At 38.1% G+C, this 23,149-nt stretch overlaps 1 protein-coding gene and 1 pseudogene across 1 annotated transcript; both read left to right on the top strand.

Annotated features, from left to right (window-relative positions):
• Positions 1-3,927: 3,927 nt before the first annotated feature.
• Positions 3,928-4,867, top strand: LOC111795185 (annotated as a pseudogene).
• Positions 4,868-17,893: 13,026 nt separating this feature from the next.
• On the top strand, positions 17,894-18,658 carry LOC111795644 (auxin-responsive protein SAUR50). The gene has a single exon (XM_023678184.1). The coding sequence runs from the start codon at positions 17,977-17,979 to the stop codon at positions 18,301-18,303; it is 327 nt and encodes a 108-aa protein (XP_023533952.1). The 5' UTR covers positions 17,894-17,976; the 3' UTR covers positions 18,304-18,658.
• The last annotated feature ends 4,491 nt before the right edge of the window (positions 18,659-23,149 follow it).

Here is a 23,149-nt window from a genome sequence, read left to right as displayed (position 1 = left end):
AAGGTTGGCCAAACTGTCTGCATCAGGTAAAATTTTCACCACTTCTAGTTTTGTTCTAATTATCTTGAATCTCTTTGTCGTTTAGTCTTATGGATTTGGTTTGTCAGACTCCAACAGCTGTGCTGATATGTCACCAAAGGTTAGCTACCAACTTTGTTTTGCTCATATCTTCAGCCCTTTGGTTTAGATTTTTTAATTAGATAGGCCTTCATTCCATGCAGACAGAAACAAAATATGCAATTAAATGAGTGTGCCTCCTTGTTATATGTTGGCATGACAAAGAATTAGGGGAACAGTTTATATGTCTAAAGCATGTCTCTAACAAAAGTGATTGTCGATCGCTTTTGTAATGTGCTTAACATAACTAACAAGTTTTCGCTACAATTTTCAGCTCGAACAGGTCCTCCATTGGCTTCCCAAAATGTTAGGTGAGTTTGTTATCCCAATATTATTTTCCAAGTAGTTGAAGATTGTTATCTAGAGTACACTACGTGTGAGATCCCACATCGATTGGGGAGGAGAACGAAACATTCTTTATAAGGGTGTGGAAACCTCTCCCTAGCAGATGCGTTTTAAAAACCTTGAGAGGAAGCCCGAAAGGAAAAATCCAAAAAGGACAATATCTGCTAGCGGTGGGCTTGTTACAAATTGATATGCTTCGCTATACTTCACAAGTATGTGGTACGATAGAATTCACAAGTACATTCCTCCTAGTTGGCCCCATTCATAGATGTCTCGCTAGTCACCACTCATTTCTTAGAGCAAGCTAGTGGCCACGTCTCTCTTTTAAGTCTATATATACATACTTGTTTTCATTTCCCATGCAACTCAAATCTCTTCTCTCTCTCTCTCTTTCAAGTGCTATTGTGCAACTTCTAGATTCTTAAATTCGACTCTGACTTCTTCTTGAGGGAAGAACAACCATGGGTTTCCGCTTGGAAAAAATGGTAAATGCTATGCAAAATCTTAGACTTTCTTCTCTAACAACCCACCATGGATCTTCGGCAATCCGCAAAGGTTATTGCGCGGTTTATGTAGGAGAAAGCCAAAAGAAGCGGTTTTTGATTCCTGTAGCTTACTTGAACGAACCATTTTTCAAGGACCTGCTAAATCAAGTTGAAGAAGAATTTGGTTATGATCATCCTATGGGAGGCCTCACTATTCCTTGCAGCGATCATACATTTATTCGTCTGATCTCTCGTTTGAACGAGTCATGAAAGAAGATATATTTGCCAGATTAGTTATGAGGATCAAATATATTGTCTTTATACACTTTTTTGTGGGAGAGTTAGACTGCCTCCCCAGATGATGATGTATACAAAATTCAATACATTGTCTTTAGAAAATGAAGAGACTTAATCCATGAAAATTCTTCTCTTTACTTGAAAATATTCAAGTTGCAAAATACAAAAAAGGTACTCCAAATTTTTGTCATTTCAATCTTCATTTCATGTTATATTTGAGATTGTATTTTTATATGAACGGTTTATTTTCCATCCTTAATCTACATTTGCATTCTTTTCTCTAGATATTTATGACAGACTGGTGTTGAGCAATCTAGGACCATATAAATCCTAGCTTCATTTTTCTACGTGGACTTCATTATGCAAACAGTTTCAGAGTATTATTGATTGCATCACAAGTTAGATCATTCAACTATGACACTATTCATTACACATACGTGGCTTCAACAGCCAAATTCAAACAAAACCATTATAGGATCAAATCTAGAGTTGTTTTTAGATGTGACTTTTGGTCTAATTCCTAAACAGATGAAAATATCTAGTATTAGCCGACTAAATTTTGTATTGTAGTTATGTCTGACATTGAAGGCTAGCATGGTAGAACAAGATCATGTGCTGTAGTCACTCTGGTTTTCTCTTCTACTTATTTCATGTCATGGGAACCTTCCTTTGTCATTCAAGAAACATGATGATATTAGCTGACAAGAGTTTTAATTTCAGGGCCTTGAAGATAATAGCTAATAAGATTCTTGTTAGAGAAGATGCGGTAAAGGTAGGTAGAGGTTGTCGAGACACTGAAAAGAGCCTTGACTTCAGCTTTTTATTTTTTGTAGCACGAAGCTTCATCAAAACATGACATCTCCGTCTAATCTTTTTAGTTTTAAAGGTACACAATTTCTTTCATGTATATTTGTCTCCACTCGGACTACATATTACATTTCACTAATCACTACATTTGAAATGGGTAACATTCTCTCTGTAATAGATTCATGAAGTCGTCTCTTTATTGACTCTTTATTGATATATTTCTCCTTGCACAAGTGCCAGCAGATATTATCCTTTTTGGACTTTCCCTTTGAGGCTTTCTCTCAAGATTTTTAAAACGCGTTTGTTTGGGAGAGGTTTCCACACCCTTATAAAGAATGTTTCGTTCTCCTCACCAATCGATGTGGGATCTCAGAATCCACCCCCTTTGGGGCCTAGCGTCCTTGTTGGCACTCGTTCCCTTCTCCAATCGATATGGGGCCCCCTAATCCACCCCCTTTCGGGGCCTAGCGTCTTTGCTGGCACATCGCCTCGTGTCCACCCCTCTTCGGGGCTTAGCCTCCTCGTGCCAGGGCTTAGCCTCCTCGTTGGCACATTGCCTTGTATCTGGCTCTGATACAATTTGTAACCGCCCAAGGCCATTGCTAGCAGATATTGTCCTCTTTAGGCTTTCCCTTTCGGGCTTCCCCTCAAGGTTTTTAAAACACGTCTACTAGAGAGAGGTTCCCACACCCTTATAAAAAATGCTTCGTTTTCCTCTCCAACTGATATGGGATCTCACATGTATCTTAATTTCCATGCGAAACGGTCTTTTTGTAGAATCATATTCATATGGTTCCAGGGGGCACATGCAACATGTTAAATTGGCTCTAATTTTATGACATCTTTTAAAGATCAATTTGTTTCTTGTAAGAATACTTAGAGATGTCTCATAGCCGAATCCACTATTCTAAGGCCATCAATTTACAATTAAAACAAATGGAGTTTTTCCTTGTTTTAAGTGGATTCGTTGCTGGTTGTTCTCCGAGAACTTGCAGACTTGTTATGTTTTTGACAAATACAGGTTGTTCTCCGAGAACTTGCAGACTTGCTATGTTTATGACAAATACACAATGGCGTTTACTACCGTGCTCTTGGTAAGTATCCATGTGGCTCAACAGCAAGTAAGTGTCACACCATGTCCCACTTATTTAATGCATTTAATAGCATTTAAATTTTTTTTAAGAGCCATTCCTTGCCTTTCCTAGTGTTAAATATCTTCCTCCGATCTTAATCATTCTCAAAATTCTCTATTTGGAGAGACAGCCAAGGTTATTTCTTAGCTCATCCTCCATTGATCAGGAAATCGTGTGGCGTTTACTATTGCTAATTCACCGAATCACTTTTTAGTCTATGCAGAGTTTTCCTCGAAGTTTTTAAAACACGTCTGATAGGGAGAGGTTTCCACCCTTCTAAAAGATGCTTCGTTCACCTTCCCAACCGATGTGGGATATTAAAATCCACCCCCCCTTTAGGGCCTAGCGTCTTTGTTGGCACTCGTTGCCTTCTCCAATCGATGTGGGACCCCCCCCCCCTAAAAGATGCTTTGTTGGCACACTGCCTCATGTCCACCCTCTTCGAAGCTCAACCTCCTCGCTAGCACATCTCCCGGTGTCTGGTTTTGATACCATTTGTAACAACTCAAGCCCACCACTAGAAGATATGGTCCTCTTTGGGCTTTCCCTTTTGTGCTTCCCCTCAAAGTTTTTAAAATGCATCTGTTAGGGAGAGGTTTCTACACCTTTATAAAGGATGCTTCGTTCTCCTCTCCAACTGACGTGGGATCTCACAAATTACCACCGTGAGTTCCCAACTTTCTGCTTTATTGTATTTCTGATTCTTCTACTGCTTCACTTTATATAAAAACAGGTGCTGAGATTAGTGACAAATATACTTTACATGGAATCAACCGTAAAAACAGTAAAAAATCATCTAGCATTCAATGACATGAAAGAGAATCTGCATTCTGTTGCTTTTGTATGTCAACGTTAGCCCATAAACTTGTCTCTTTTGGCTTGCTTTCAATTTGCACCCCACTCCCAGTTGCTTTCTTTAGACAACGTTCACATATTTGGCCTCTCCCTTCCCTCCCTCTATAACCCAAGAGCCACCTAACTGCACGCCTACATCTAAGGCTCTCATCCACCCAGCTTTCCCTTTCCTATCTTCTCCTTCATTTGGGTTATGGCTGATTCTGTAGGAAATTTGTTTAGGACCAAACAAAGACTCTGTTACTTTCTCGGCCGATCCCGAACCGCAAGTTGGAAGACAAAGCCATGTGAAACCCTTGTGAACTCTGCTCCTGCTTCTTTCTCCATTGCCTTAGAACTTCAATATGATATCGTCCTCTTCCACCAATCTATCGATATAAATATAGATGTAAACTCATGGTTGAAAGCAACCTAAGTCTGCAATTTTCTCTTCATTATGTGAAGAGTTTCGTCAAACCAAGAACGAAAAACCGCCATGGGAATCCGTTTACGGAGTGCCATTCTCACAAAGAAAGTTCTTAAATGGTGCATCTTGAGTGAAAGAAAACAATATCATCATTGGAGGTTCCTAAAGGCTTCTTTGCAGTTTACGTAGGAGAGAGTCTTAATAAACGGTACGTTGTTCTTATATCATACTTGAAACAACCTTCATTTCAGGATTTGCTTAAGAGATTTGAAGAAGAATTTGGCTTTGGTCACCCAATGGGCAGCCTAACCATTCCATGCGGAGGAGATACTTTCATCGAAGTCACTTCTAGTGTAACAACCCAAGTCCAAGCTCACCGCTAGCAGATATTGTCCTCTTTGAGTTTTTTCTTTTGGACTTCCCCTCAAGACTTTGAAACCCTTCTGCAAGGGGAAAAGTTTCCACACCCTTATAAAGGGTGTTTCGTTCTCCGCTGTGAAGTATAATCTTTTGTACGGTGGGGATTTTCATTTCCCTTTCTATTTTGCAAGGCTTCTCAATTTTTTTAATCATCCTCCTAAGAAAATGGCTTTATGAGAAGAAATGTTACTTATAACGTTCCTTCTACTAATAATGTGAAAGCATAACAATTAAAAACTAAAACAAATTGAAACAATTCAACATAAGCAATTTCGTACAAAAATATTTCGAAGTTAAATTATCTAATGCGGTTGTACATTTTCAACCGTGTGCTATGATCTTGACATGCTCACGACAAGCCTTGAGGGGAACCCACGCCCCATATTCATTTTTTGTTTGGCTTTGTGGCTTCATTGCACTTTAGGTGATGTTTGTTTTCGTCAACCAAACCCAACTTGTATAGAATCCAAGCTGGTTCGACCACACACGTTGCCNAAAAAAAAAAAAAAAAAAAGAGCTCCATAAATCAACTTTTCATTTAAAGAATTTGATAAAGATTCTAAAATAATTCAGAAACTAAAAATAAAACAATAAGGTTTTAAAAATATTTAAAATGAAATCCTTTTTTGGAAGACGAATCTGCCCTTGTTTGCAAAACCGACCATAACGGTAGCTTTTTAACTGTCATAACGGTAGCTTTTTAACTGTCATAACGGTAGCTTTTTAACTGTCATAACGGTATTGTGCCAATGACAAAATTACCTCTGAGCTAATAACGTAAAGTTACCAAGCACCCATTCTTTTGATTTCGAGCCCTCACCATTGTCATATTAGACGAAGTCCTGATTTCTTCGCCAGTTTCTTGTGCCATTAAGAAGCTTCACGCCCATCTTCTTAGAACCCACTTCCAATTTTTCTCCCCTGACCTTCACTATATAAGCTCATTCAATCTTACTCCCAAACCCCACCCCCAATTTCCACTTGCAAAGCTTAAGCAGCGTCTTCAAATGCATCATCCCCAGAAGTTCTTTAACCTTCAGCGTCATAATTTCTGAGTTTTTTCGACATGGGTCTGCGGATTTCTCTTTCAAATGGAGTTCTATTCATACGTATGTCCGTTGCAGCACTTTGAGTGCATTTTCGCTTGTTCATAAATGCGGTGTATGAAAAATAGATGCACGATTTCGTGGGGTAATCATGTTGGTTATGTAGTGTTTTTGTGGGGAGTGCGATTATTGAAATGTATGCAAAAAATTTACTGATTAGTGTTGCAGATGAAGTGTTTGATGAAATGCCCATGAGGAATACTGTGTGTGCAAATGCACTATTGGCTAGATATGGCAAGGCTAGGATGTGGGTCCATGGACTTGAATTGCTATGGGAGATGCACGATTTGGATTCAGCTCTTTTACGTGCATGCGCTAGTTTATCTTGTTGAGGATTATTGAGAGGAGTAGTCCCACGTTGGCTAATTAAGAGGAAGATAATGAGTTTATAAGTAAAGAACACTATCTCCATTGATATGAGGTCTTTCGGGGGAACCAAAAGTAAAGCCACGAGAGCTTACTCAAAGTGGATAATATCATACCGTGGAGAGTCATGATTTCTAACGCTACAATGACACTAGGTGAGCAAGTGCATGCTTATCTACTACGAATGACTTGGACAAAAAGAAAAGGGATATTCTAGTATGGACTTCTATGTTTAGTGTATATGGTAGAAACGGATTGAACCGTACAACCAGATGTTGATGGAAGGGATCAAACCAGATAGTGTAGCTTTTGCGACAGTCATATCAGTACACCATTTGTTCGACACTTGAGGCACTTTTGACTACACCTTCGAGGCTCATAACTTCTTTGTTCGACACTTGAGGATTCTATTGACATGGCTAAATTAAGGGCATGACTCTGATACCATATTCGAAATCACAGATCTCCATAGTAGTATGATATTGTTCACTTTGAGCATAAGCTCTCATGGCTTTGCTTTAGACTTCCCCAAAAGGCCTCATACCAATGAAGAGGTATTCCTTACCTATAAACCCATAAACCCATGATCATTCCCTAAATTAGCCAATGTGAGACTCCCTTCCAACAATTCTCAACCGTAGGGCACTTAAATTAGATCCTCAGAATGCTCGGATATTCATTATGCTGGTTTTAGCTTGTGGAATGAGATAGAGCATTTGAGGCAATTTGTGAGAAAAGAAGGGCTGTATAAAGATGTTGGATAGTGTTGAATAACGTTTATTCATATAACCTTTTGTAAAGTTAAAACTGCTCAAGTAACCTATTTTTATGAGGAAATGGTTTATCATGAGGTGCCATGATGAAAACGTTTGATTGAGCCCATGGAGAGTTTTAGCTTGTATCACAGATATCAGTCTGACCTAAATGGCTATCAGCCACATGGATAGTTCAATAGTTTAATGAGCTTATGAATCATTCATATATACTTCTTTGAACAAGAAACTAAGCCATTAATCTTGATGAGGTAGCTACATTTCATGATCTTTTCTTCCTTAGTAAGGTTGATGATATCAAGTCCAGGTGTAGATAACGATGTTCAAGCGCAGCTTTGTTAATTTCCTGACTTGCCTATCTTTTTCTTGGGACACTCGGCACTCTCTTTCCAAAGGATGATAGACATGCACATAGACACATATCAGCTACAATTTTAAGAAATCAGTACATGAATTAGAATGTCATCATTCAAAGTTTTCAACTTTGTTTTGGCTGGAAGTATGCATGAGTTTACAATCCAGCGGTTGCTTGGCATATATAGGCTGACAACATGTATGTCGTGTACTTCTCATAGAGAGAAGCCTTCATGTAATGATCCAAGCCCATCGCTAGCAGATATTGTCTTCTTTGGGCTCTCTTTCAGGCTTCCCCTCAGGGTTTTTTAAAACTCGTGTACTAGGGAGAGGTTTCCACACCCTTATAAAGGGTGTTACATTCTCCTCCCCAACTGATGTGGGATATCACAATCTACCCCCTTTAGGGCCCAGCGTCCCCACTGGCACTCGTTCCTTTCTCCAATCGATGTGGGATCCCTATCAAATCCACCCCCCTTCGGGGCCAGCGTTCTTACTGGCACACCGCCTTGTGTCTACCCCTCTTCGGGGAACAACCTCCTCGCTGGCACATCACCCGGTGTCTGGCTCTGATAGTATTTGTAATGGTCCAAGCCCACCGCTAGTAGATATTGTCCTCTTTAGGCTTTCCCTTTCGAGCTTCCCCTTAAGGTTTTTTAAAACGCGCTTGCTAGGGAGAGGTTTCCACACTCTTATAAAGGGTGTTTCGTTCTCCTTCCAAACCGACGTGGGATATCACACTTCAACTATTAGTACTTTAATTGTCCATCTCTTTCTTAATAGTTGCAAAAACCTTTTATAGAGCTTCATTAAGATTATATCCCAAGAACTAGGAGTAACATTAACCATTATGTTTAATCATTCATTTTGTTTATGGTTTGAAATCTTGCAGTACTTCTCGATGAGCTGCCAAGCTTTTCAAATGCAGGTATCTTCCAATGATCAACAAGGTTCTTTTCTAAACTAAGTTGAGTATGAATTCCACCTCTTTTTCCATTAGTTTAACCAATGTTGCATCCAAACACTAGTCGATGACAATGTTGTTAGCACAAGGACCTTTGTGATTGATATCACTTGATCTTAACCCTTTAACTTCCATTGTAAAGGCCCCACTTCGTTGCTTTTTATCTTTTGCTTTCGCTGTTGCTACCTATTTGATCTGTAGGACAAGGAAGTTTAGGCTTCCTTGTGGGTTCTAATGCTCTCCCCTATGCTATCTATCTGCAAATAGAAAGATTAAAGAATGGTATCATGAATTGTGATTTGAACTTGGTTTGAACAGATTCAGAATCTCTACCATTTCTAAATTTAGGTGACTTTGTATGATCATCATAAGAACTCATTAACTTCTAAAATGTTATTATGAATAAGATTTTCATTTTGCTGCTTCATAGTGAATTGTTCATTATTAGCTCTTTGCAAGATTATCTCGACAGATCAGGGCTGGACTACTAATGTTCGGAACCGACGTTTTCGAGTGAAAATACTGGAAGGTTGTAATATTTGATCCCATCATTCTAATTCAAACAGTATTATTATGAAACTTGTCGTCAATTGTACTCTGTTTTCTCTGTTAATTGATATGATTTCTTCCTTCTGAAACATATAGGCATCGCATATCAAAGGAAAATTTCAGGGCAAAGTTCATAGGATGTTGCCGAATACACATGATTAATCACAGACCTTTCTCCAGTACATGACTTTTAATGGGGATGGGACCCTATGGCCCTTCTTTTGGTTTGGACCTGCATGTGCTGCCATGTTCATTGTGACGATTTCGTATCAATCTTGCTCTTGTTTCACAAATTTTCTTACGAGGTACAACACGATCCTATCCTCGAGTTTTATATTAGCTCCATCGATTTCTTGATCGGTTGAAATGTTCAATTTCCATCCCGATCAATCATTGTTTCATTGTGCTTCTAATCCAGGTTTCTTATTGTAACGACCCAAGCCCGCTGTTAGCAGATAGTGTCCTCTTTGGGTTTTCCGTTTCGGGCTTCCCCTTAAGGTTTTTAGAACGCGTCTGCTAGGGAGAGGTTTCCACACCCTTATAAAAGGTGTTTCGTGTTTCAGGCTTCCCCTTAAGGTTTTTAGAACGTGTAGCAACAGTTGGTTTCCACACCCAGACTGCTAGGGAGAGGTTTCCACACCCACAATCCACCTCCCTTGGGGCCCAACGTTCTTACTGGCACACCGCCTTGTATCCACCCCCTTCGGGGCTCAGCCTTCTCACTAGCACATCGCCTGATGTTTAGCTCTGATACCATTTATAACAACTCAAGCCCACCGCTCGCCGATATTGTCATTTTTAGGTCTTCCCTTTCAAGCTTCCCCTCGNATAGTATTTGTAATGGTCCAAGCCCACCGCTAGTAGATATTGTCCTCTTTAGGCTTTCCCTTTCGAGCTTCCCCTTAAGGTTTTTTAAAACGCGCTTGCTAGGGAGAGGTTTCCACACTCTTATAAAGGGTGTTTCGTTCTCCTTCCAAACCGACGTGGGATATCACACTTCAACTATTAGTACTTTAATTGTCCATCTCTTTCTTAATAGTTGCAAAAACCTTTTATAGAGCTTCATTAAGATTATATCCCAAGAACTAGGAGTAACATTAACCATTATGTTTAATCATTCATTTTGTTTATGGTTTGAAATCTTGCAGTACTTCTCGATGAGCTGCCAAGCTTTTCAAATGCAGGTATCTTCCAATGATCAACAAGGTTCTTTTCTAAACTAAGTTGAGTATGAATTCCACCTCTTTTTCCATTAGTTTAACCAATGTTGCATCCAAACACTAGTCGATGACAATGTTGTTAGCACAAGGACCTTTGTGATTGATATCACTTGATCTTAACCCTTTAACTTCCATTGTAAAGGCCCCACTTCGTTGCTTTTTATCTTTTGCTTTCGCTGTTGCTACCTATTTGATCTGTAGGACAAGGAAGTTTAGGCTTCCTTGTGGGTTCTAATGCTCTCCCCTATGCTATCTATCTGCAAATAGAAAGATTAAAGAATGGTATCATGAATTGTGATTTGAACTTGGTTTGAACAGATTCAGAATCTCTACCATTTCTAAATTTAGGTGACTTTGTATGATCATCATAAGAACTCATTAACTTCTAAAATGTTATTATGAATAAGATTTTCATTTTGCTGCTTCATAGTGAATTGTTCATTATTAGCTCTTTGCAAGATTATCTCGACAGATCAGGGCTGGACTACTAATGTTCGGAACCGACGTTTTCGAGTGAAAATACTGGAAGGTTGTAATATTTGATCCCATCATTCTAATTCAAACAGTATTATTATGAAACTTGTCGTCAATTGTACTCTGTTTTCTCTGTTAATTGATATGATTTCTTCCTTCTGAAACATATAGGCATCGCATATCAAAGGAAAATTTCAGGGCAAAGTTCATAGGATGTTGCCGAATACACATGATTAATCACAGACCTTTCTCCAGTACATGACTTTTAATGGGGATGGGACCCTATGGCCCTTCTTTTGGTTTGGACCTGCATGTGCTGCCATGTTCATTGTGACGATTTCGTATCAATCTTGCTCTTGTTTCACAAATTTTCTTACGAGGTACAACACGATCCTATCCTCGAGTTTTATATTAGCTCCATCGATTTCTTGATCGGTTGAAATGTTCAATTTCCATCCCGATCAATCATTGTTTCATTGTGCTTCTAATCCAGGTTTCTTATTGTAACGACCCAAGCCCGCTGTTAGCAGATAGTGTCCTCTTTGGGTTTTCCGTTTCGGGCTTCCCCTTAAGGTTTTTAGAACGCGTCTGCTAGGGAGAGGTTTCCACACCCTTATAAAAGGTGTTTCGTGTTTCAGGCTTCCCCTTAAGGTTTTTAGAACGTGTAGCAACAGTTGGTTTCCACACCCAGACTGCTAGGGAGAGGTTTCCACACCCACAATCCACCTCCCTTGGGGCCCAACGTTCTTACTGGCACACCGCCTTGTATCCACCCCCTTCGGGGCTCAGCCTTCTCACTAGCACATCGCCTGATGTTTAGCTCTGATACCATTTATAACAACTCAAGCCCACCGCTCGCCGATATTGTCATTTTTAGGTCTTCCCTTTCAAGCTTCCCCTCGAGGTTTTTAAAACATGTATGCTAGGGAGAGGTTTCCACACCCTTGTAAAAGATGTTCTGTTCTCCTCCCCAACCAATATGGTATCTCACGCTAATACTCTAGACCCTCGTTAGTCTTTCAACCATATGAAATGTATGCATATTGTGGTTTGAGTTGCTGCAGATTACAACCAAACTCCCAACCAGAAGCTGCCTGCTGCAGGCTACATCTTCAGCATGCCTATCAAACCGGTCATCTCGACGACGACATCCCACATGAGGCTAACCTCTGCTAGCCAGACTGCCAGAATTGAAATGCTTGTTTCTCGGTTCATGCAGCAGCTGGCGATCGAGATCGTAAGTCGAGGGTAAGGGGAATATGGTTATGGTTATGGTTATAACAAAGTAAAAGTAGCAGTTTTGAAGTAGTTAGGAGTGATCTGCCTTACTATGTTGTCTTCTTCACAAGAAGACTTGGGGACAAGAGTAACATGGCCTTCCATGTGCTAAACACAAGGACTAGTCCCTATCAAACTCTCAAAAGAATATCCCTTTTACTGCTTTGGCTCAGCGAGTCACCCGCATTCGGATACGAACCATACACCCATCGTCCCGTTATTTCTAGTTTAACATAGTATTAGAACAAAAGCGAATCCTTGTGATATCAATTCTTTTTGCCATTGATATTGTTCGCCCATGTTTGATGTCGTGAATCGATGTCATGGACCGTACTAATATTCGAGTCAGCATGCCAAAAGGAAGAGGTTCTTTTTTCATCGATTTAGGTATTTTTTACCAACGGTTTGTCCTAAAATGTACAAGAGATTCTCTTTTCTACCTATGAAACTATGGCCGTCATTCACGCAATCAACTGTCGATATGACGTTTGAAAAAATGTTCTAAAGTAGCTTCTAAGAACCCTCAAGTAGAAGACTTTGTGTCTTTTCAGAATCAAAGGCTTTACTCCATGTATTATATACTTACTAGTCTCGTAAAATTATTAAGTTTTCAACTCGAGAGCTTGAACAAGAAACGTCCCAAGTCCTTCTAACAACGGGATTTTCATAATGTGACTGTTTCTTAATAACCGTTAGATGTATATCAGATAATCTGCATGACTTTTTCATAACCATTGGATACACATTGAAGTACTTTTACGGTNGGGAGAGGTTTCCACACTCTTATAAAGGGTGTTTCGTTCTCCTTCCAAACCGACGTGGGATATCACACTTCAACTATTAGTACTTTAATTGTCCATCTCTTTCTTAATAGTTGCAAAAACCTTTTATAGAGCTTCATTAAGATTATATCCCAAGAACTAGGAGTAACATTAACCATTATGTTTAATCATTCATTTTGTTTATGGTTTGAAATCTTGCAGTACTTCTCGATGAGCTGCCAAGCTTTTCAAATGCAGGTATCTTCCAATGATCAACAAGGTTCTTTTCTAAACTAAGTTGAGTATGAATTCCACCTCTTTTTCCATTAGTTTAACCAATGTTGCATCCAAACACTAGTCGATGACAATGTTGTTAGCACAAGGACCTTTGTGATTGATATCACTTGATCTTAACCCTTTAACTTCCATTGTAAAGGCCCCACTTCGTTGCTTTTTATCTTTTGCTTTCGCTGTTGCTACCTATTTGATCTGTAGGACAAGGAAGTTTAGGCTTCCTTGTGGGTTCTAATGCTCTCCCCTATGCTATCTATCTGCAAATAGAAAGATTAAAGAATGGTATCATGAATTGTGATTTGAACTTGGTTTGAACAGATTCAGAATCTCTACCATTTCTAAATTTAGGTGACTTTGTATGATCATCATAAGAACTCATTAACTTCTAAAATGTTATTATGAATAAGATTTTCATTTTGCTGCTTCATAGTGAATTGTTCATTATTAGCTCTTTGCAAGATTATCTCGACAGATCAGGGCTGGACTACTAATGTTCGGAACCGACGTTTTCGAGTGAAAATACTGGAAGGTTGTAATATTTGATCCCATCATTCTAATTCAAACAGTATTATTATGAAACTTGTCGTCAATTGTACTCTGTTTTCTCTGTTAATTGATATGATTTCTTCCTTCTGAAACATATAGGCATCGCATATCAAAGGAAAATTTCAGGGCAAAGTTCATAGGATGTTGCCGAATACACATGATTAATCACAGACCTTTCTCCAGTACATGACTTTTAATGGGGATGGGACCCTATGGCCCTTCTTTTGGTTTGGACCTGCATGTGCTGCCATGTTCATTGTGACGATTTCGTATCAATCTTGCTCTTGTTTCACAAATTTTCTTACGAGGTACAACACGATCCTATCCTCGAGTTTTATATTAGCTCCATCGATTTCTTGATCGGTTGAAATGTTCAATTTCCATCCCGATCAATCATTGTTTCATTGTGCTTCTAATCCAGGTTTCTTATTGTAACGACCCAAGCCCGCTGTTAGCAGATAGTGTCCTCTTTGGGTTTTCCGTTTCGGGCTTCCCCTTAAGGTTTTTAGAACGCGTCTGCTAGGGAGAGGTTTCCACACCCTTATAAAAGGTGTTTCGTGTTTCAGGCTTCCCCTTAAGGTTTTTAGAACGTGTAGCAACAGTTGGTTTCCACACCCAGACTGCTAGGGAGAGGTTTCCACACCCACAATCCACCTCCCTTGGGGCCCAACGTTCTTACTGGCACACCGCCTTGTATCCACCCCCTTCGGGGCTCAGCCTTCTCACTAGCACATCGCCTGATGTTTAGCTCTGATACCATTTATAACAACTCAAGCCCACCGCTCGCCGATATTGTCATTTTTAGGTCTTCCCTTTCAAGCTTCCCCTCGAGGTTTTTAAAACATGTATGCTAGGGAGAGGTTTCCACACCCTTGTAAAAGATGTTCTGTTCTCCTCCCCAACCAATATGGTATCTCACGCTAATACTCTAGACCCTCGTTAGTCTTTCAACCATATGAAATGTATGCATATTGTGGTTTGAGTTGCTGCAGATTACAACCAAACTCCCAACCAGAAGCTGCCTGCTGCAGGCTACATCTTCAGCATGCCTATCAAACCGGTCATCTCGACGACGACATCCCACATGAGGCTAACCTCTGCTAGCCAGACTGCCAGAATTGAAATGCTTGTTTCTCGGTTCATGCAGCAGCTGGCGATCGAGATCGTAAGTCGAGGGTAAGGGGAATATGGTTATGGTTATGGTTATAACAAAGTAAAAGTAGCAGTTTTGAAGTAGTTAGGAGTGATCTGCCTTACTATGTTGTCTTCTTCACAAGAAGACTTGGGGACAAGAGTAACATGGCCTTCCATGTGCTAAACACAAGGACTAGTCCCTATCAAACTCTCAAAAGAATATCCCTTTTACTGCTTTGGCTCAGCGAGTCACCCGCATTCGGATACGAACCATACACCCATCGTCCCGTTATTTCTAGTTTAACATAGTATTAGAACAAAAGCGAATCCTTGTGATATCAATTCTTTTTGCCATTGATATTGTTCGCCCATGTTTGATGTCGTGAATCGATGTCATGGACCGTACTAATATTCGAGTCAGCATGCCAAAAGGAAGAGGTTCTTTTTTCATCGATTTAGGTATTTTTTACCAACGGTTTGTCCTAAAATGTACAAGAGATTCTCTTTTCTACCTATGAAACTATGGCCGTCATTCACGCAATCAACTGTCGATATGACGTTTGAAAAAATGTTCTAAAGTAGCTTCTAAGAACCCTCAAGTAGAAGACTTTGTGTCTTTTCAGAATCAAAGGCTTTACTCCATGTATTATATACTTACTAGTCTCGTAAAATTATTAAGTTTTCAACTCGAGAGCTTGAACAAGAAACGTCCCAAGTCCTTCTAACAACGGGATTTTCATAATGTGACTGTTTCTTAATAACCGTTAGATGTATATCAGATAATCTGCATGACTTTTTCATAACCATTGGATACACATTGAAGTACTTTTACGGTTTCTTTCTCTTACATTCCATAGCTAAAAATTATCAAACACGTTGACTTTCTTCCATAAGATTACCAACTCTACACATCAAACATACAACCACTCCTTGACCTCGAGCTATACAAATCCAACTCGTAACATCCCCTAGGTTAGAACTGCTACCAATATTTATCGTGAGATCCCACATCGGTTGGAGAGGAAAACGAATAACCATTCTTTACAAGAGTGTGAAAATCTCTCCCTAGTAAACACGTTTCAAAAACCTTGAGGAAAAACCCGACAAGAGAAGCTCAAAGAAGACAGTATCGTACATACTTATTTCATTTAACACTTGACACGTGATTTAGTGACGTATTACTTTATTTCACGATCCCTGCAAACAAGTTAACTATACACATAAATATGTAGAGAGAGATAGAGTTGGTAATACTGAGAGTGGGGATTTCTGTCTGATTGTAGCCAATTCTGACATTGTGGCTGTGGAATTATGAGGACCATACCCATAATAATAATAATAATAATAATTAATTAATTAATTAATTAATAATTAATAAATAAATAAAGGCATGCTTTTCTGGTACACTTAATTTTATCACCAAACATTGCTCTTCCCTTGTCATTAATACGTGGGACAACACTCCATCACCATTGTCTTTATTTATTTATTTATTTATTTATTTATATTTTCTACCATTTTTCTTCCACGTAAATGAATTTAATATATATATATATAATAACTTAATTGAAAGAGTTTAATTATTTTAAAAGTAATTCACGAATATGTCGAGTATAAATAGAGACAACGTAATAATAATAATAAATATTATTATTATTATTATTTATTATTATTATTATTATTATTTAAGTATACCTCGATCCTTAATTTTTGTTAAAGGTGAGAGTTTGAATTCACGGTCTCTTAACAAAAAATGAAATATAACATATGTTTTTATTGACTAGCTACGTGTAGTTATTTTAGTGAACTCGTTTTCGAGTAATTAAATACTAATTTAAAATTTTTTTTTTTTTTTTCAAAATCAAGTTAAATAATTTATTATTATTTAAATACTCATTAGAAAAAAAATAAAAAGAAGTATGTATCTCATTAATTATTGATAACAAAATTTTGGAAATTAATTACAAAACCATATAATAATAAAAAAATATATCAAAATAGGAAAAGCACATGGGTTTGTAATTGTAAAATTAAATAATTAAAAAAATTTAAAAAAAATAAAAAAATTGGAATATTGAGAATCCCACATCGAAACAAACACTAAATTTAAAAAATTCCAACAGATTTTGTACTCCAAACAGTACACTTCCAATTGTTGCTCTCTTATTTCAAGTAGACATCCCTAGTGGATCCTTCCTCTTCTTCCTTTATTTCTTTTATTCAAATTAATTCGGGTAGTTTTTACGGAAATTTAAACGTAGCTTCACGTCTTTGTTAAATGTGGTGTGTGCAGGTTTAAACAGTAAACGTCAATTACTGGTTGGTAACGTTCTATGCCCAAAAGTACGATACTCAAATTGAGCACCTAATGGTCTCGACATTCCCGTGTATCCTGTGTGAGACCACGTTACCTACTTGTCTTAACTATTTCTAAGAGTGAAGTCTATCATGCGACATGCTTACGTTACCTACGTGTATCCTGTGTGACATGACCACGTTACCTACTTGTCTTAACTGCTTCTAAGAGTGAAGTCTATCATGCGGCATGGCCACGTTACCTACGTGCATCTTGTGCGACATGACCATGTTACCTACTTGTCTTAACTACTGCTAAGAGTGAAGTCTATCTTGCGGCATGGCCACGTTACCTATGTGTATCCTGTGCGACATGACCACGTTACCTACTTGTCTTAACTACTTCTAAGAGTGAAGTCTATCATACGACATGGCCACGTTACCTACATGTATCCTATGCAACATGACCACGTTACCTACTTGTCTTAACTGTTTCTAAGAGTGATATCTATCATGCGGCACGGCCACGTTACCTACGTGTATCCTATGCGACATAACCACGTTACCTACTTGTCTTAACTGTTTCTAAAAGTTAAACCTATCATGGGACATGGCCACGTTACCTACGTGTATCCTGTGCGACATGATCACGTTGCCTACTTGTCTTAACTACTTCTAAAAGTGAAGTCTATCATTTGACATGACCACAATACCTACGTGTATCCTGTACGACATGACCACGTTACCTACTTATTCGGTGGCCTCATTCAATCATTTGAGGCCGGAGTTGTCGTTGGGAAAGCGAACATCCAAAGCAAAGGTAGGCCCATTTGGTCTTTGGCTCCAACCATCTCTCCCTTCGTTCTATCTCTCTTAGGACACATTACCCTACACTCCTATGGCTGTCCTTCACTCCCTTCTTCTTCATAAATACCCCTTTTTATCTCCTCCCAAAAGCCCCAAAGGAGAGATCAATTCCCATTCCCATTCCCACAAAATGGCCATTAGAAAGGCAAACAAACTCCCACAACCCACAGTCCTCAAACAAATCCTCAAACGCTGCTCAAGCCTTGGCAAAAAAACCAACAATGGCGGCTACGACGACAACGATCTCCCCGTCGACGTCCCAAAGGGTCACTTCGCCGTGTATGTCGGTGAAAACCGGAGCCGATTCATCGTCCCGATCTCCTTCTTGACCCACCCAGAGTTCCAATGCCTTCTCCGACAAGCCGAGGAGGAATTCGGGTTCGATCATTACATGGGCCTCACCATCCCTTGCCAAGAACACGTCTTCAGATCCTTAACCTCCTCCATGCTTAGATGACTTATTCTCCCCATGAACCAGAGCAAGAACAAGAACAAGAACAAGATGGCCGAAGACGAGAGATCCAAATCTCTCGTTTTTTTTTTTAAACATCTTTCTTGGATTGATCATCATCAATCTTTTTTCTTTGTTTTGGAAACCCATTAATGTTTTTTTTTTTTTTTTTTTTTTTTAAGTTAAGAACTTCTCTAACTTAGCTTCCAATCTCCAACCCCTCTGAAATGGGTTGAGAAGAAGAAGAAAACCTCTTTGTAAAAATAGCTCAATGTTTCCCTCATTGAGGTGGATTAAAACGTTACACCCTTTGAGCGGTTTCTCGTCTAATGAAAAATGTACCGACGTTATTATTACTATTGCTCGATCTCTAGCAAAAGGGTTAAAATCTTAATTTTTTAACATAATCACGGGATGAATTAAAAGATTTCTTCCTTATTCAGAATGAAAATACACTCACGGGTAACGTGTATAGCCGAATGAAGCTTAGTTTATGCATAATTCACGTTCGATTCACGAAGAAGAATCTCACCCGAAACTCGAAGAAGCCACAAAGAGGCACGAGCTCGAGTTTTCCTTATGACTGGTTATAATCGTGTCAAAAACATGATATCGTATGGTTTGAAAAGTATGATCGTGAGAATAAGACGATTGATTCGGGATTGCATTGGGAATGGAGAGAGAAAGGGTGTGGTTTTTTTTTAATATTGACAGCATGAGGTTGGTGAGAGAATGTGTGTACGGAACATTTTTCAGACATTTATTAGATTTTCTTAATCTTAAAAACATATACTGTCGTTTAAGGTTTGTCCTTTTTTCTCTGATTTTCCCGAGAAACAAACAAAATCATCTCTGAATATTACAGCCTTTTTAGCACACAGAAATGCAAATAATCCAAACCACTCTCTTGTTCTTGGTCTTAATGTTATCAACAATTTGCATGTGAATCTTCAATCTTTAGGGTAACTGATTCCATTGGAAAGATTCCGATATTTGGTTAGCTCTCGCTCTCGCTCCCGAGGCTAGGTCAGCCGAAAGATGGTTATCGGTTCAAGGACGCAAGGTGCCCCTGTTTTTTCAGGGTAAGAAGGGGTAGAGAAAATACCTCGAGCCAATGTTTGAGTACCAGGCGCTACGGTGCTGAAATAACCCATGTCATACTCATAGGAAAAGCTCGAACGACCTTCAACAAAAGGGTATCTGTACCCAAAACCGACACAGGTGGGTAGGTAGACAATACCTAGGGGCGCGAGACAACTCTCTCTAAGGAACTCGGCAAAATAGGCCCGTAACTTCGGGAGAAGGTGTGCCTCCTCATAAAGGGGTCGTAGTGACCAGGTCCAGGCAACTGTTTACCAAAAATACAGGTCTCCGCAAAGTCGTAAGACCATGTATGGAGGCTGACGCCTGCCCAGTGCCGGAAGGTCAAGGAAGTTGATGACCTGATAAATTAGTTAAAACTTGAGTCAACGATGGCACGGATAACGTATACTCAAGCCTCCGTCCCGTTCTTGAAAAACAATTTGAGAAAACGGGATAAATTTTTTTTTTGGAAAGTAATGTTATAAGCTAACAAACAATAAGTAACAACAACGACGTAGGTAGCATACAGTACAAATACGAAAAATTGACAACTAGTCACTTCCTCGAGGCTTCCTTTTCTAGAGTCCTCGAATAACCTCCCTTAATTGAGGCTCGACTCCTTCTCCGGAGCCCTCGAACAAAGTGCACTCTTTGTTTGACACCTAAATCACTATAACGACATATTCGAGACTCGCAAATTTTTTATTCGACAAATTCTACTGACGTGGCTAAATTAAAATAAGGGTGTGACTCTACTATCATGTTAGAACCACTAACGTCCAATAATTCTCAATAGTTTCAACGAGAATCTCGATTTAGAAACTAATTTCAAATTTTATATATAGCTCTATCGTACCTAACTAAAAACATCAGTTTTAAAACCTTTTTTTCTCATAATCGATAAAATCAGCAAACTCGTAACTCGGTTTTCGACTCGGCCTCAGAACTCGAGACTATTTACAAAACCCGACTCGTTGGCACGTGAAAAGAGATTTCAATTATTATGTTGGTCCAAAAGTGGGTTGTATCCCAAGCACAATTTGGCCAAACACTAACCCTAGAAGTACTTACAACCCTTTTTCCTTGAGAGAAAAAGGCATAAGCAAAGCTAGTATTACTTTTTATTAAATAAAATTATTAAAATATTTTTAATTAATTAAATTTTCATTTAATTTTCATTCATTAATAAATAAATGAATGAATTTAATAAAATTATATAAACTTTTTTATTCTTAAAAATGAATTAAGTATATATTTTAACAAATTACCAATGATTTTTAAATTAAACAAAATTAATTAAATTACTTTTGTTAAATTAATATAAATTATTTAATTATATTAAAAATAAAATTAAAAGGAAAGGAAAAATAGACGAATAGAAAACCCGCGACTTTAGAAGCATAATGAAAACTTTTATCGAGAGGAAACAATGATATTTGGATAATCTGAAACAGTGAGATCCCACATCGGTTGGAGAAGAGAACGAAACATTCCTTATATGGGTTGGAAAATTTTCACTAACAGACTCGTTTGAGAACCTTGAGGGGAAGTCTGAAAGAAAAAAAAGCTAAAAAGACAATATCGGCCAGCGGTGGGTTTGGGCGACCATTACAAATGGTATCATAGTCAGACGCTAAGCAGTGTGCCAGCGAGGACGTTAGGCCCCAAGGAGGTGGATTATGAGATCCCACATCGTACATTCCTTATATAGATGTGGAAAACGTTTTCCTAATGAACACGTTTTAAAACTTTGAGGGGAAGCTCGGATGGGAAGGGCAATATTTGCTAGCGGTGGGCTTGAGTTGTTACCGAAACTGTGTAACGGACTCGGGATTAGTCTGTCCATGCTCATTTTCTTCCAACAAAACCTCTAATCAAACAACTTTTAGCTGGCGAGAAAATCATATATATAAATCTAATGTCCTCTAACAACTCGGTTGGTAGCCGTCACGAATATTAACCACGAGACGAATAACTTAGGGCAATTTTTAAACCAAAGTTTCATTAATATTTAATTAGAAACATTAATTATGGTAAGGTAATACGGAGGGAGTCCTTTGAAGACAAACTAGAGATGATGGAGCCAGCTCAACCGAACAGTACCTTGTCGTAATAAATATATTTTTATTAATTTTTATTTAATTATTGCAAAAAACAAAGTCCTTATCATTCAATCAATTTCAACAAAAATGACTAAATAAATTAAAATATAATTGAATTTTTAAATTTTTTAAAAAATAAATAAATATCATTGTTTATCAACGTTTGATCGTAAGACGTGGATCCGCCAATTTAGGGTATGCATCAATAGACATTAGCAATAATGTTGCTGGTGATATGTTCATTATTAGCGTGTTCGTATGTAGGTCACACGACACGCCATTTTAACTAAATTTTGTTTATAGCTTGTCTATTCCGATTCAAAATTTTGTTAAATAAAATAAAATTAGGTCAAAGCCTATGATTTTCTAGATTTTTTGAGATAATTCAATTAAATTTTTTTCAAATTAGGTTTAAAAAAATATTTAGCTCGTGAGGTTTGAATCGTTGAAAGTTTACTACTAATTTATGAAATTTATTCTCGGATATCTTGTTCTTATCCATATTTTGAGTTATCCAATCATTGGTTAATTGTAACGACCAGAGACCGTTGGATTTGATGCTGTGTTCTTTTTGTTGTTAGTTATTTCTCCCGGAAGGCCCATTGGGCCCACTTATGAACATGGGCCATTTTGAAACACTTTTAAAATAATGAACATTGGGCCCATTCGGCCCATTTATGAACATGGGCCCATTTTGAAATAAACTCTTAGAACATGGCCCAATTCATGTTACTTATTTATCGTGTTTAAGAGTAAATATTGTCTCCACAAATAAAGCACGCTTAACTATGAAGTTTCTATAATTGAGTTATCGAAAAAGAAGGTGCACCTTGTTTATATAGGTCAAGTGACTTTCAGTTCTTTTAAGCTTTTATCCGTCATTCTATTACCAGGGTCGCTCTCATTTAGATGTGGTCTCAATTCATGTATATTTTTAATTTTTTTTTCTCATAAATGGAATAGTATTAACATGAGAGTTAATTATAATTTTGAAATATTATAGAATATTTCTCCCTATCTATTTATCCATATGAAGATGACTAAAGATATTAATATGGAATTTCATGTACATAAAAAAACATACATTAAAATGTATAAATATATGGTAGAAAATATTAGTCTATAGAAACTAATTTTAACCTATGGTCCATCATTTTGACGTATGTGGTTTAGTCTATAGTATATAAATTGTGAGATTTCACATCGGTTGAAGAGGGGAATGAAACCATCTTTATAAGGGTGTGGAAACATCTCCCTAATAGACGTGTTTTAAAAACAGTGATATTAATCTCGATACTTAACGAGCCAAAGTGGACAATATCTGTGGTGTGCCAGTGAGAACCTTAGGTCCCCAAAGAGGTGGATTGTGAGATCTCAGATCGATTGGAGAGCGGAACAAAACATTCATATTTCATTGGAGGAATTGGAATGGGAATATTAATAAAATTTTGAGTTCGAGAAAAATAAATTTCAATCCATAAACATAGTAACTATCAAAATTTCAAACAAATACAACTCGACTTTGGATTACTTCAAACAAAACGTCATATCTTACATCAATCTATTTTCGACAGACTTTTTTTGCACTTTATCTTTTTATCCTTTTAGCTATTTTCGAATATTCTTCATTAGTTCATATTTTTTCAATTACATCATATCGATAACGA

The sequence above is a fragment of the Cucurbita pepo genome, chromosome LG05 (assembly GCF_002806865.2).
Source record: "Cucurbita pepo subsp. pepo cultivar mu-cu-16 chromosome LG05, ASM280686v2, whole genome shotgun sequence".
Taxonomy (NCBI): Eukaryota; Viridiplantae; Streptophyta; class Magnoliopsida; order Cucurbitales; family Cucurbitaceae; genus Cucurbita; species Cucurbita pepo.
Note: the sequence above shows the minus strand (reverse complement) of the source record. Positions and strands in the feature narration are given on the sequence as shown.

Coding starts and splice junctions, on each gene's coding strand:
- LOC111795644 (XM_023678184.1), top strand. CDS start 17,977: ATGGCCATTAGAAAGGCAAACAAACTCCCACAACCCACAGTCCTCAAA.